At 49.0% G+C, this 14,565-nt stretch overlaps 2 protein-coding genes across 5 annotated transcripts in view; one reads left to right on the top strand and one right to left on the bottom strand.

Annotated features, from left to right (window-relative positions):
- Foxp3 (forkhead box P3) overlaps nt 1–4,383 on the top strand; it is a 15,820-nt gene extending 11,437 nt beyond the window's left edge. For 2 of the 3 annotated variants that reach the window (XM_021152693.1, XM_021152694.1), the window contains exons 10-13: nt 562–712; nt 1,342–1,418; nt 1,810–1,911; nt 2,058–4,383. In XM_021152693.1, coding sequence (XP_021008352.1) covers nt 562–712; nt 1,342–1,418; nt 1,810–1,911; nt 2,058–2,201 — 474 coding nt within the window. In that variant the 3' untranslated portion in view covers nt 2,202–4,383. The remainder of the gene's footprint in view (nt 1–561; nt 713–1,341; nt 1,419–1,809; nt 1,912–2,057) is intronic. The other variant, XM_021152692.2, reaches the window with a different exon arrangement.
- The window catches only part of Ccdc22 (coiled-coil domain containing 22), a 38,150-nt gene continuing 26,543 nt past the window's right edge, over nt 2,959–14,565 (bottom strand). For both annotated transcript variants that reach the window (XM_029473118.1, XM_021152689.2), the window contains 16 exons: nt 13,527–13,704; nt 9,837–9,969; nt 8,842–8,948; nt 8,647–8,713; nt 8,371–8,549; nt 6,724–6,918; nt 5,917–5,979; nt 5,680–5,799; nt 5,021–5,140; nt 4,823–4,939; nt 4,623–4,724; nt 4,433–4,540; nt 4,096–4,191; nt 3,820–3,879; nt 3,666–3,740; nt 2,959–3,318 (listed from right to left, as the gene is read on the bottom strand). In XM_029473118.1, the coding sequence (XP_029328978.1) occupies nt 3,205–3,318; nt 3,666–3,740; nt 3,820–3,879; nt 4,096–4,191; nt 4,433–4,540; nt 4,623–4,724; nt 4,823–4,939; nt 5,021–5,140; nt 5,680–5,799; nt 5,917–5,979; nt 6,724–6,918; nt 8,371–8,549; nt 8,647–8,713; nt 8,842–8,948; nt 9,837–9,969; nt 13,527–13,704 (1,834 nt within the window). In that variant the 3' untranslated portion in view covers nt 2,959–3,204. The remainder of the gene's footprint in view (nt 3,319–3,665; nt 3,741–3,819; nt 3,880–4,095; nt 4,192–4,432; nt 4,541–4,622; nt 4,725–4,822; nt 4,940–5,020; nt 5,141–5,679; nt 5,800–5,916; nt 5,980–6,723; nt 6,919–8,370; nt 8,550–8,646; nt 8,714–8,841; nt 8,949–9,836; nt 9,970–13,526; nt 13,705–14,565) is intronic.

The raw sequence follows: 14,565 nt of genomic DNA on the forward strand, positions 1-14,565 counted from the left end.
GACAGCCAAGACTACACAGAGAAACATAAAATAAAAAGTAGAAGCCAGATGTGGTGGCACACACTTATAATCCTAGCACTCCAGAGGTAGAACTAAGATAGAAGGTACAAGGCCAGCTAGAAATATATAAAGAGACTGAATCAAACAAAAAAAAAAAAAAAAAAAAAAAAAATGAAGTATGACAAAAAGATGAATAAGCAAACACTCAGGAGGCAGAGGAAAGTACATCTCTGAGAGCTGCAGGCCAGTCAGGGCTACATAGTAAGACCCTGGCAATAATAATAATAATGGCAATAATAATAATAATAATAATAATAATAATAATAATAATTTTAAAACCAAAATAAATAGACATGAATGAAGGGGGAAAGGAATGAGAAGAAGGAAGATAAGCGATGAGGGAGGAGATAGGGTGAAAGTGGTCTGTGTGGATTACATACATGTACAAAATTGTCTAAAAACAAGCTTAACTAATAAGAAAATTCAAATTAATGTTTGAAAGGCTACAATGAAATGACAAGCTTAAGCGTCTCAATTACCACGCCCCTCCCAACCCCTCAGGCCTCAATGGACAAGAGCTCTTGCTGCATCGTAGCCACCAGTACCCAGGGCAGTGTGCTCCCGGCCTGGTCTGCTCCTCGGGAGGCTCCAGACGGCCTGTTTGCAGTGCGGAGGCACCTCTGGGGAAGCCATGGCAATAGTACCTTCCCAGGTCAGTGGAGTCCACACCCCAGTGCCAGGGGGTACAAAGGAGCTCCCCCATTCCCCTCACCCCCACTAAGAGCTGGGAGGAAAGTGCACCTGAGTTTATTAGGCTTAGAAGCCTCCAACTGTTATAAATGCATAGCCTCGGGCCCCGTGTTTTGGGGGATTGGAGCCAGGCCTCACCTACTTGGCATGTGCTACTTCATTCAGTCACCATGAGGGAGGAGCCTGGCTGAGTCCAAAGAGCCCTCTCTTCAGTCCCCACCTCCAGGAAGTCAGGTGCACTCAACCAAGCTCACCAACCCTCTCCCACCTGTCAGGCCTGGGTTGTGAGTTTACCAGGGACCATAGATATTTGGCGTCAGGCTGGCTATGCCACTTGAGCTGCTTACAGGCCTTTGATATACAAATTCCTTGACTCCTTTTTAAAGTGAGGGGAGCTAGTTTGGCAGGAGTGCTGCAAAGAAGACACAGCTTACGGCAGGTACTCAGTAAACAGTACTATGTGTGAGCATAGACTGCCCCTCCCCCCTTGGTGCTAGTGGTAGGAACTGAGACCTTGGATTCCTGGTGCAGACAAAGGTGGAGTAGGGGGTGAGGAGGCCATGGGCTCTGATCTATGCCAACCTTCTGCAGAGTTCTTCCACAACATGGACTACTTCAAGTACCACAATATGCGACCCCCTTTCACCTATGCCACCCTTATCCGATGGGTAAGCAGGGCAGCAGAGGCCCAGCAGCTGATGGGCAGCAGCAGGGGAGTTTGGGGGGGGGGTGCTTGCCTCCTACACTGCACCAAGAGCAAAATTCACCCATTAACAAACCTCAGCTCTGAGGAGCCCCAAGATATGATCCTTCTTAATAGCTTCACCTCAGATCTAGCCCTCAGTGCAAAGCAAACTGTAACACTACAAACTACCCTTTCCATTGTCCACCCTACCTACCTCTAACATCATCCTTGACCTCATGCCTCACCCTATTCTTTCTCCTTCCCCTTGACCCACATTACAAAGCTATCATAGCTCAGAGGGCCGAGAGTAGGCTGCCCCCTCAGCCACAACCCTGAGGAACATCCCCCTTATTCTACCTGACTCCAACTTCCAGGCCATCCTGGAAGCCCCAGAAAGGCAGAGGACACTCAATGAAATCTACCATTGGTTTACTCGCATGTTTGCCTACTTCAGAAACCACCCCGCCACCTGGAAGGTGAGTTCCTCTGTACACACTGGCAGCTGGGATGGCTCCAAGGATGGTTAGCCTGGGGCTAGACATGTAGGGAAGGAGCAGGTCAGTCTCAGACTCAGGGTGACTGTCCACCCTGTCCCTGACTGGGGTCCCGGTCCCCTCCACAGAACGCCATCCGCCACAACCTGAGCCTGCACAAGTGCTTTGTGCGAGTGGAGAGCGAGAAGGGAGCAGTGTGGACCGTAGATGAATTTGAGTTTCGCAAGAAGAGGAGCCAACGCCCCAACAAGTGCTCCAACCCCTGCCCTTGACCTCAAAACCAAGAAAAGGTGGGCGGGGGAGGGGGCCAAAACCATGACACTGAGGCTGTGGGGGCAAGGAGGCAAGTCCTAGGTGTACCTATGGAAACCAGGCGATGATGTGTCTGCTGTCTTGCCTATCTAGCTGCCCTCCTGGATCATATCATCTGCCTTAAGGCTGAGAGGGGTACCAATCCCAGCCTAGCCCCTATCCCCAACCTAGCCCCAAGATAAACTTTCCAGTCAAAGAGCCCTCACAACCAGCTATACATATCTGCCTTGGCCACTGCCAAGCAGAAAGATGACAGACACCATCCTAATATTTACTCAATCCAAACCCTAAAACATGAAGAGCCTGCCTTGGTACATTCGTGAGCTTTCAAAGTTAGTCATGCAGTCACACATGACTGCAGTCCTACTGACTCACACCCCAAAGCACTCACCCACAACATCTGGAACCATGGGCACTATCACACATAGGTGTATATACAGACCCTTACACAGCAACAGCACTGGAACCTTCACAATTACATCCCCCAAAACCACACAGGCATAACTGATCATACGCAGCCTCAAGCAATGCCCAAAATACCAAGTCAGACACAGCTTGTCAGAACACGCTCATGTGCACGTACACACATGCAGCCCCCTCCACTCTATCTCCTGAGTTCCATGAATACACACCGACTCTCCAAGATGTACCCCACGTCTCACTTGCCACTGACCCCAGTTCCCTACCCACAAGCCCCAATCCATGCCTAAGCGTGGCCCACAGAAGAACTTCTCTTTTATTTGGGATCCAAGGCCCCTGGCCCCCAGTGCCCATCCAATAAACTGTGGTCAGCTGGACAATCACCCTGATCAGATATGGGAACATATAAGCAGACAGCTGGGTTTAAGATCCCAGCAGGAGAAAGCGGATACCAAATGAAAGAGAGTGCTAGAACAGGTGCTTCAGCACTGTCTCCAGCACCCCCAAATTCCTGCCTGTGGTTAGGAGACATCCATCAGGGCTCTAGGCCTCTCGGACCCGGCCCAAGAGGCCAGCATTCTCCTGGCGAAGGGCTCGGTAGTCCTCACAGATCTTCTCCAGGTTGCTCAAAGTCTTCTTGCCCATCTCTGTCTCAATCTAAGAAAACAGGATGCACACTTCTTCAGCCCCTGCAGGCTTCCTCCCTGCTCCTCCTATCCCCATAACAGCAGCCTGTTCCTTCCCATCACTGGGCTTCTGCGTATGTCCTTCCCTCCACTCCACCTAAAGCAGCAACTTCTGCCGTGGGCGCTGGGAGGCATTAGGAGCCGCAAGCTAAAAGCCAGGGCTCAGAGTAGGCAAGTGTCTAGCTTCAGGTCCCAGGCACAGCGGGCACGAAGGCAAAGCCTCTAGCTGTTAGTTGTCTGGTTTCAAAGACTCTCAACGCAAAACAAGGAACTATCCCCTGGCCTGTCTCCATTCCCCTTACCAGTCCCAGGTCTCACCTGCTCCTCAAGATCTCGAACTTCCCTCATGATAGTGCCTGTGTCCTCAATGGTCTGGATGAGCTGACTGCAATTCTGGAGACAGCAAGAATACAAGGCTTGCACCTATGCTGGCCCTCTCCAGCCATCCCACCAGGCACATGGCTCCCCTCACCTCATGCAGGGCAGCGAGGTACTTGTAGGCTTTCCGAACAGCATCATCCTTCTTAGCATCCTGATAAGACAAAGGGGATCTCCGAGATATCAGCAAGCCATTCCCCCTTTTCCACTACTCTATGCCCCTATAAGACCACTCTTTACTAGTACTTGGCCTTCATCCTCCACAGAACAAAGCTAGGCCCCAAGCAACAGTGCACCTAAAGGACTCATAGAGGGGCAGGCAACACCTCAGTCCCACCTCCACCCTCCCGGAGGCCAGCCTGCGCCATACCTTGAACACAAGCTCATCAGTCACTGCAAATGTCCGGTCGAGCTTCCCAGAGAGAGAGTTGATTTCCTTCTGCAGTTCCTTTGTGTCCGACAAGATCTGGCAGAAAGCAGAGTAACTAACTCTCAGTGCACATCTTAGGCAAGGTAGCTGATCAGTGATAACGCTCACGTGCCTATACTTATATCCAGTCAGGGCCTGTGTCACTGTGTTGGGGTGACTATTATGTGTTGGAGTGTGCCTGAACAGCTCTGCCTAGTAGTGAGCATAAAGTCCCCATGTGATCACCCCTATGCTTGTCTGCCTACATGAGCCATCAATCAGAGCCACAGTGACATACTTTAGTGATCTCTTCCTTCTGCTTCCTGATGTTGCCCACAATCTCCAGGATGCGCTGAGTATAGGCCAGCCGGGACACATCTTTTGGCAGAGTCTCCAGCTCTGACACCTAGGTGGGAACATGGCAGGCATGAGCCCAAGCCCTATACCACAACCACCCTTACAACCCAGGGCCCTAAAGTAGGCCTTACCAGCTGCTTATAGACCTCCTCCTTCCGGCGAGCCTCCTCTGCAGCTGCTCGAACACTGTGGTGCAGCTCCTGGATTTCTGCCAGCCGTCGAGACGATTCCAGCTAGCAGGAACCCATAGGCAGAAGGCAGTGAGCAGAGCTCAGAAACAGCCCCCTCCCTATGGGCAGTCCATCTATACTCAGCCCACTGTGCCACTTACCTCCCTACAGTCCTGGAGTCTTCTGAGGTGGCGGTACTCAGCAAGAAGTGGGACCCGGTGTTTCTCCCACTGGCTTGCTAGATGGATGAGCCTCTGAGCACTGCTCTCCACCACAAGCTGGCAGGAGTCGAGGATATGTCAAGATGGGCTGGATCCATCTACCCACCCCTCTCAGCCCAACCCCAAACCCCAGCCCACCTGCAGCTTGGCGAGGTTGGCAGCCCCATCAGGCAACAATTCCACTGTCCTGCTCTTCAGGCGCAGGGCCTGCTCCTGCTCGGCCACACTGAGTTCACTTTGTCGGCACTCGGTTTCCACCTGGTACACTCACAGCCAAGCTCCCAGTCATACACACAGCCCACGATCCCAGTGAGCCCATTATGGCCCTGGCCCAGCTCAAGACCTCAGAGAACTCCAAAGCCTCTACCTACTACAGTCTTTGACATCTTCAGCTCTGTACTGACAGCCAGAGGCTCTGAGAAGCCCTGTAAGGCCCTGCCCCTACACATCCACCTTGATTCCCTGATGCCCATAGCTCCTATGTTCCCCTACAAAGCCTGACTGATGCCAGACCTATAGTCTATATAGACCTATATAGACCTATATAGCCTATATAGACCTATATATAGACCTATATAGTCTATATAGACCTATATAGTCTATATAGACCTATAGTCTAGCAAGCTATCAACCCTACATGTTTCTTTGCATAAGTTCTCCTGAGCCTTCAACAATACCAGAGGTCTCTAGGATGCTCCATAAACGATTATGGCATCTATAGATCTCTAGATGTCAGATCATCTCTCAAGGCCCCAGTTCTGCCTGGTCCAGCCAAAGTCCCTCTCCAAGCCCCTCACCTGCACAAGGTTGATTCCCAGGGTCTTCATGTCAGCTTCAACCTCTTCAATATTGTGGTTCACACTCGCCAGCTGCTCCCGAAGGGACTCTAACTCCTGCTCTTGAGCTGCCCGTGTGTCCTGAGAAACACACGCCAGTCTAGGTGGAGCTACCAAGTCCAGAAGACAGGCAATAGCCCAGCTGACTCTATGTGTGTGCGTGTCTGTTTGTCTGTCTGTCTGTCTTGGTCTCCTTACCTGTTCAGGCCTTTGAGAGGTAGCTGGTACATCTGCCATCTGAGCTGCCTGGACCTGGGGCTCCTATGGGTAGAAGAAGCAACCTGACTATCACACAAAGTTCTATCCCTCCCAGGCCAGCCTCAAACCCCCAAAGCACCCTCAAGCACTGTACCCATGTCCACTCAACCACTGACAGTTTTCAGATTGTTACTACAAGAGAATAAAGTGCCATCTGTAACTGCTGATTAGAGTGCCTGACCACAAGGAAACCTCCCTGACAACCCTGACCCTACAACCACCACGACCCTATAACCTCATGATTCTATACCCACCCTGACCATCCTGACTCTACAACTACCATGACACTATAACCACCTGACCATCCGGACCCTATATCCACCCTGACCCTACAACCTCTTCATGATTCTATACCCACCCTGACCACCCTGACCTTACAACCGCCATGACCCTATAACCACCTGACCACCCTGACCCTATAACTACTCTGACTCCATAACGACCCTGCCCAAAATGTCCACAAGAAAGATGAGTGTCTAAGGAGAAAAGGTGTTTCCAAAGGAAAAAAATTCCCAAAGGAAAGCCCAAGGCAAGATGGACTTTGTAGTGGGAGCACTTCACACTCTTACACGAGTCCCACCTATCTGCCTTTCCTCTACTAAAGTCTCAAAAAGCTAGGGGAACCATCTAGACACCCTGTCCTAGTTGGAGAGGACCTACTCAGTGGGCACCAGATCCTATGCCAATAACAGTAGTGTTAATAAAGAAAGCACTCCGGACATGCCCTGTCCACTCTAGCCTACCCACCAGATGGAAAGTAAACTTCTCTGAATGGGTGAAGCGGGAGCCTTTGGGCACACCAGTCATAGCCCTAGCACCCCAGGTCTGCAGCATCTCTCCTAGGTCTCGGACTTGTGTCGGGGCTCCAAGTGGGCCCCAGCTTTGACGCAGATGTTCAATCAGCTGCTTGTGCAATCTCTGCTGTGGAGCCCGGGAATCCTCCTGGAAAGGACAGAAGGCAAGAGGAAGGCATACCTGCTGGTCCCTAGGGCTGGGACTTCCCACCAACGTAGGTCCCAGCCCTGGCCTAGGAGCGCCCTATCTCCACAGCTGCACTTCTCTACCCACTCACCCCTGACCCTGGGGAAGAAAGTGACTAGAGAACAAAGTGAGCCTGGAGCTTTCAAATTAGAAAGAGATAGAAAGATATGGACAGCATAGATACAGGGAAAAAAAAAAGTGCCAGACCAAAAACAAAAAAAAAAACAAAAAAACAAAACCCTAGAGTTGGGGACAGGCAGATAAAGAAATTAGAGTTTACAATAGAGACGTGTGTCAGTATTAAATGGGGCTAAGAAATCATTTATTTCATTCAGTATAAAAACAGTACAGTGGTTCCATTAACAAAAATGTTCCTGTGAGTAATGACACATCTGAGTACTCAGAGCTGAAATTATGTGACAGTCTGGGTTCGCTAGGATTTGATCCTGAACACGGACGGAACCAGGTTCTACCATGAAACTGTAGTCCAAGCTCTGAGACTTACTCTAAAACCACAGTGGGGAAGCTAAAGGAGAATAAAAGAAGGACTAGAAGACAAGCATCATTAGAGCGATTCCTCTATATTTACACATCAAAATTCCTGTAAGTGTAAAGAAGAGATGGGATCTGGGTGTGGTGGCACATGCTTTTAGTCTCAGCGCTCAGGAGGCAGAAGCAAGGGGATTATAAATTTTGATGCCAGCTTGGGATATCTAGTGAGACACTGTCTCAAATCTCATCCCACACCCCCACTCCCACCCCCACCCCTCAAAAAAGCAGACTGGGCAGGGAGAGAGAAAGAATAAGCAAATGGCAACCAGGGTGGCAGGGACAGATAGAAAGACAAAACTGGAAGTGGACAGGAAGGAGGTAGAAAGAAGAGACCAGCAGAGAAGTAGATAGGGAGGAAGCGAGGACAGAGAAAGATATGGACTGAGGCGGAGAAAGAAAAGGAAGAAATAGGCAAAAGCGAGACAGAGAAAGATGAAGGCTACAAACAGGGAAGACAGAAAGGTTGATAGAGTGCATCAGAGAAACTACAGCACAAGACAGTAACAGGAGGAGATGGTGCAGTCACCTAGAGCCAGACAAAGGAGAATCACTGACAAATGCACAGACAGACAAACTGAAAGGCTCAGGCCCCGTCCCCACAGGGTATGCCCCCAACAGTCCCAGGTAAAACTCATGCAAGGTCACTACTCTACACCCCCATTTTTCAGAAAAGAAGAGCAGGCAAGAAGGGCTTGCTGTAGATTCTGCACTTCTTATCCATTCTTTCAGGCAGGGAGCCAGGCAGGTGTACACAGAGAAGCAATGAAGAGAGGGCCAGAATAGGGGGAAACGAGATGCAGAGAACAAACAGGAGCCACCAGAAGCAGGAGACTCTCAGGGAGAGCTGAACTCAGGCAGTACCTGGGATGGGACGCGGGATGCCCAGCGCACCCGGTCTTCATCTCCTGGGCAATCCCTGTTCACATGCTGGCAGAGCTGGCTGGCATGGTGTTCAAGGAGTGAGGCTGCCCTCCCCTGAAGCTGGGGCACCTGTGTGGGGGCTGGTAGCAGCAGGGGACTGGCCTGGAACTCCCGTGGCTCTGAAGGCAGAGACAGTGTCAGCCTTTTGTCCTCGCATACCAGTGCTCACACAAGCCTCTCCCCTCCTCGCTTAGATTCATACAGCTGCATCCTCACCTCCGCTGGAATTCAACTCAGGCAGAACCAACCTGCTGGAGTGGAACGGCTGCTGGAGGGCTGAGCCCTGTGGGGAAAGCAGAGTCAGTGCCTCCAGAATGAGGTACTAATGAAAGGGACAACAACCTGATCAAACACATGACAGACAAAGAAGGCAAGGAGGGGACAAGTCCAAACGGAGGTGGGGATTCCCACCTGGAGGCGCTGCACCTTGGGAGTTCGAAGGAGAGGTGGGACCCAGGGCAGGGCCAGCTGGTCCCGGATTTGGCTCCCAATGGCCCGAAGGAAAATAGCCGAGTCACCTATGAGGGGGCGAGGGGGGTGGGTAGGGAAGGAGTAACATGCTACCAATCTGGGAAGCCAGCCATAACACCTGATCCCTCACCTCCAGATGCAGATGGATTCAACTACCATTCTCAGTCACTCAGCACTTCCTGAGCGTTAACTACATAGGAGTACCAGTTACCCGGTTAAAAACCACCTCAGGAAAACCAAAAGGGAGGTCTCCATCTTCATGGGTCAGCAAGAGAACAGAAAAGGAACTTCAAGAATAGGACCATTAGCACCATCTATTCTAAGCAGGAAAGAGAAGGATGGTAAAGGGGAGCCGGAATGTTTCAACGAACAGCCAGAGAAAGACCTCTTGACATAACAGAGCAGAAGCCACAGAACATTGAGGATAGATTTAACCTTTTGACACTTGGGCATGATGTTATCATCTACAAAGTTCATGCTCAAGAACAGTGCAATCAAGTCACACCAAAAAAAAAAACATCTCCTAACATTTTAAACACGTTTACAGTTCCAGGGTGGGTGGCGTGGATAGCCATCTTCAGCAGCATGTGCCCCATGCTTTGGACTCACCTGGTAGGGAGCTGACTATGAAGAGAACTGAGGGAAGAATAATTCAGGGACCAAAATAGCCTGAGGCTAGCTCTCACCTGGCACATTTGGAGACCACTAAGAACATCCATGTGAGAAGACTGGAGTTAGCGAGTGTGCGAGGGACAGGGGGTAAGCTGGGAACCCAGTCCTCACACTGCCTGTCTTGGGTCTATCTGTTCTCTGACCTCTGATCCACCCAATTCTCCAGAAGATATGCCCTGCCCCCTACCCTTCCTGACACTTCTCTCAGGCCCCTATCACCCTGGGAACACAGTCCATTTCCCCAGTCCTATAGGACCCCATACCTGCAGGCTGGTCTGCGTCCTCAGAGGCATCACTGGGTAGTCGCTCAGCCAAAAAAAGAAGCAGATCTCGGAGGTCAGGCTCACTGGGATAGAGGAAGTTCTGATAGCCAAGCTCCAAGGGATAGCCCAGGTCCTGGGGGTTAGCAAGTATAAGCAGATAATGATGCTGAGGATAAAAAAGAAAAGAAACCAGACCCCCATCTGCCAAGCAGGGAGGCGCCTCCTGCTCTGGAAGCCCTGTGACTACCATACCGACTCTGTCGCCTTCACTAGCCATCACCCTCCCACTTTTCCCCTGCATCCCCAAGGTATCCAGGCCCCAGTGACAGCTACAAAGCCACCCTAGACAGTATTACAAGATCAAAAAACAAAACAAAACAAAAAAAAACACCAGACATTAAAGCTCAGAGGCTACTACCTCATGATGGTAGTGCATGACCTTTGATTCCAGCACTTGGGAGGCAGAGGAGGCCGAACTGTGAGTTCGAGGCCAGTGTGGTCTACAGAGCAAGTTCGAAGACAGCCAGGGCTATACATAAAAACCCTGTCTCAAAAAGCACAACAACAAAACCAAAAAAGCTTAGCATTGCTAACGAAATATGACTCAAAATCCAAAGGCCACAAGAGAACACAGGACTTCTGCCCTGTGAAAAGATGCAACTTTAAGAAAAACATAATTAATAAAGTCAAGAGAGCACTGACAGCTTAGGGACACACTATTCAGAGCCTTTGAGAGGAAACCCATAAAGCAATCTATTATATAAGCAGTGCCTAAAAATAAACAGAACAAAGGATGTGGCTCAGAGGGCTTGCTTAACATGAGAAGACCCTGGGTTCCATCCCTAGCACTAACACAATCATCATCATCATCACCATCATCATCATCATCATCAACAACAACAACAGGCAAAAAAGAAAATCAGCAAACACACAGCCAGAAAGAAAGGACTCTCAAGAGTTCAAGATAGGTTCAAAGACATACAGACCCTGAAAGCAAACTTCCTGGACTCAAACCCAAGCTCTGCATGTTACCGACCGTGTGACCCCAGGCCAATACTTCTCTGTACTTCAGTTCTATCATGTGAAAAGAAAAGTATACCAGTGGCTAGAGAGATGGCTCTGTGGTTAGGAGCACTAGCTGTCCTTCCAAAGGACCTGGGTTCTGTTCCCAGCAACCACATGGTGGCTCACAACCTTCTGTAACTTCAGTTCCATGGCTGTGATGCCCTCTTCTGACATCCACCATTACCAGGCACACAAATGGTGCATATATATACACATCGCAGGCAAAAGCACTCATATGCAGAAAATTTTAAAAAAAAATAAATCCAAATAAGTAAAATGTTTTCAATATCTTTCAAAATGATACTAAAAGTACTCATCTCAGACAGTTGTCACAAAGATTGAGTTATAAGCATGTCACCACAGTGCCTGGTACAAAATATTGACTCAAAAGAAGTCATTCCGATGAGTATTCATGCATTCTGTCAAAAGAAAGTTATAGCCGAGGATCATGGCCACACACGTATAAAAACAACCTGCTTCTATGCTCCGTTATTTAGGAATTTTGTATTTGATATCTGCAATCAAAGACTTGTCATTCCAGGAGTTGTGGTGGTTTGAATCGCCTCATAGGCTCATAGATTTGTATGCTTGCTCTCCTGGGAGTGGGTACTATTTGAAAGGGTTAGAAGGTGTGGTGTTGTTAGAGAAAATGTGTCACTGGGGTTGGGCTTTGAGGTTTTAGAAGCCCATGCCAACCAAGACTAGAGTCTTTCTTCCTGCTGCCTTGGGATCCACATGTAGAGCTCTCAGCTACCACATCTGCCTGTGTACTGCCATGCTCCTTGCCACGATGATAATGGTCTAAACCTCGAAAACTGTAAGGAAGCCTCAATTAATTGCTTTCTCTTATAAGAGTTGTCATGGTCATAGTGTCTCTTCGCAGCAACAGAGCACATACTAAGACACCTATATGTAGTGAGAGATGCCAAAAAGAGAAAGGTGGCTTAGGTACAGAAATAGACACCAGAAGCAAGGTATATACAGAGGAAGACACCGGAACACACAGTGCTGAATTGGAGACACTTTCTGGTTGTTCTGGCAAACCATGGCTACTGAGCTGGACAATTACATATATATATATATATATATGTGTGTGTGTGTGTGTATGTGTGTGTGTATGTATGTGTGTATATATATGTATGTATGTGTGTGTATATATATATGTATATATATACATATCCCTTAACCACTAGGTTCTCTACCCCACAATGAAATCAACACGAGCCACAAGATCGAAAGGCAGACAGCACTGAGAAGGGGAACATCAGAGAAAGCCTCACCCCACCACCTTGGTGCTTCCCACCGAGTTCCTTTCATGCCCTCTTTGAAGGCCATCTTCCAGAGCATGGTCCCAGATCAGGGGTGGACTGACAGTTTCATGGGACCATGGTCTAGACCATGTCTAAACCAGATCAGGGGTGGACTGACAGTTTCATGGGACCATGGTCTAGACCATGTCTAGACCAGATCAGGGGTGGACTGACAGTTTCATGGGACCATGGTCTAGACCATGTCTAGAGTCCTAGGCAGAAGAAAGTGAGAACTCTTGATAGCTAGGCAAACCTGAGAGTAATGAGCAGGCTAGGCAGAGCCAACAGGGTTACTGCTCAGACCAAAACTGCATAAACAGTGGTCCAAGGCAAAGAACTGTGATGACCTGTCCCCTTTAGTCTACTGGATACTCTACCATAGACTTACAGCAATTTCTTGAGTATTCTGGAAAAATCAACAATCACTCCATAGCCACAGGCTGCTGGAATACAGGCTGCCAAAGTATGTGATCAACTATTCCTATAGCAACTCAGTTTTTGCTTTGTGCATGCTGGAGACTGAACCCAAGACCTCATACATATGAAGTACACACTCTAAAACTGAGCTACACCCTGGTTCAGTTTAGCTTTCACTCACCGCCAACACAGAGAAACTGAGGACCAAAAAGGTTAAAAGGCAGGCTCAAAGCTGCAAAGACAGTGAGCTACAAGAAAAGGTAGAGCTCTCTGCTCTTGACCACAGTAAATGGGCACAGCTCTGAAGTGAAGAGGGCTGGGAGCTTCATTAGAGCATCATTTTTGGAACTAAGAGAAGCACAATACAGTGGAACAGACAATGACCTTCCTCGGGAAGCAAGCATCTCTTCCCCAGCCCATCGATGAAACAAGTAATCACAGGTCCTATAGGATGTCCATGAGGTCTGGGCAGAGCTAGTCAGAGCTTTATTTAGGAGAATGTAACCCAGTCAAGCTCTTCCTTCAGCCCTAATAAATAGGTAAATGGCCTACTATGTGACAGTGGAGTGAGATTTTGATGCCAAGCTTAGAAGGTGGCTGTTAACATTAGCCTGAGCACAAACCGAATCAGCTCATTTAATCCACACAAGCTCATTATATCATCTCCATTTCACAAATAAGGAGAAGGCATAGAACAGTTAGGGTCACACAGAAAGTGCGAACTGAACTAGGTAGGGTCTGAACTAGTCACACAGTTTGGCTACAGAGGCAGCAGCTTTAACCATTAATGAACGCTGAGCTATACAAAGGGACAGAGAAGAAGGCAAGTGTCAAAGAACTTGGCGACTTCGTGAAAAAGGAAGGAAGACAGTGTGCACACTGGGAGGAGGGCACTCACCATGCAGGCCTGAGCCAGACTCATGGCCAGGCGGAAGCGGGCAGACATGGCTGGTGGTAGCAAGTGACTGAGGCCAGAGCCCACATCAGGATTGATCACTCGAAGGCATCGGACCACAGCCTCTACGACCAGCTCAGTGGTGAAAGCTCGCAGAGTCTGCACTTCTGGAGGGACTGCCCTAAAATAGAAAGCACCAGGCTTGAGTAGTTAGGAAACAAAGTACAGACTTCCAGAGAGGGAATGCTCTAGAATCCAGGTCGGGGCAGGGAACAACCTAGGCTTCAACAGACCCTGGGTGCTAGTGACTTTTTACTTAGTCCTAAAACCTCAGTGAATGAGTGTAACCTGAGTTCAGAAAAGTCTCAAACTCCCCTACACTTCAAAGTTTCAAACCTCTGGGATCTGCAAAAGTGAAAATGGTCCAAGTGGCACAGTCTCCATATTTCTGGGCACCAAGACATTGCTCTTTGCATGGCAAGGCCTCCTAGATCTACGAGGTTTGGGGAAGGTACATAAGAAGAGGCTGCAGTTTTCAGAAGTCTCAAATGTCAGGGTCAATAAATAGAAACAAAAAATCGGGCATCCTAAATTTTGACATCCAGGACTTTTAGGGCTCTCAAAGCGTGCATCCTTTGTGTTCCTGTGTTACCAAGTGCTGCTACTGTCAGAATGTAGGGCCCTGGTATTTTGATAAGTCCTGGGAGTTTCAGGAGTTATTGTTCGAAGATCAAGTAGCCAGTCTCAGGAATTCTGGAGACTCTGAGTGCCAGACTCCTGTGTTATCAGTTTCCTGGTGTGGGTGTCCTGAAACCTCTAGATATCAGGGTCCCAGCATATCCAGGTCTCAGTTTGTAAGGTGTCTGAGTCCTCGAGGTTTTATCAAATGTCCACATCAAAGTATTTAGGAAACTCGTGATGTTAGAGTGTAGGCAGGGAGGAGGAGGAGAGGCTTCGGAATCCTTTAAGTTTGGGCCTTTGGGTGTCAAGGTCTTGATTTTAAGGTTCCCGGGTAATGGGGGGTCCTAGGATTTGGAGTCCC

The sequence above is a fragment of the Mus caroli genome, chromosome X (assembly GCF_900094665.2).
Source record: "Mus caroli chromosome X, CAROLI_EIJ_v1.1, whole genome shotgun sequence".
Classification (NCBI taxonomy): Eukaryota; Metazoa; Chordata; class Mammalia; order Rodentia; family Muridae; genus Mus; species Mus caroli.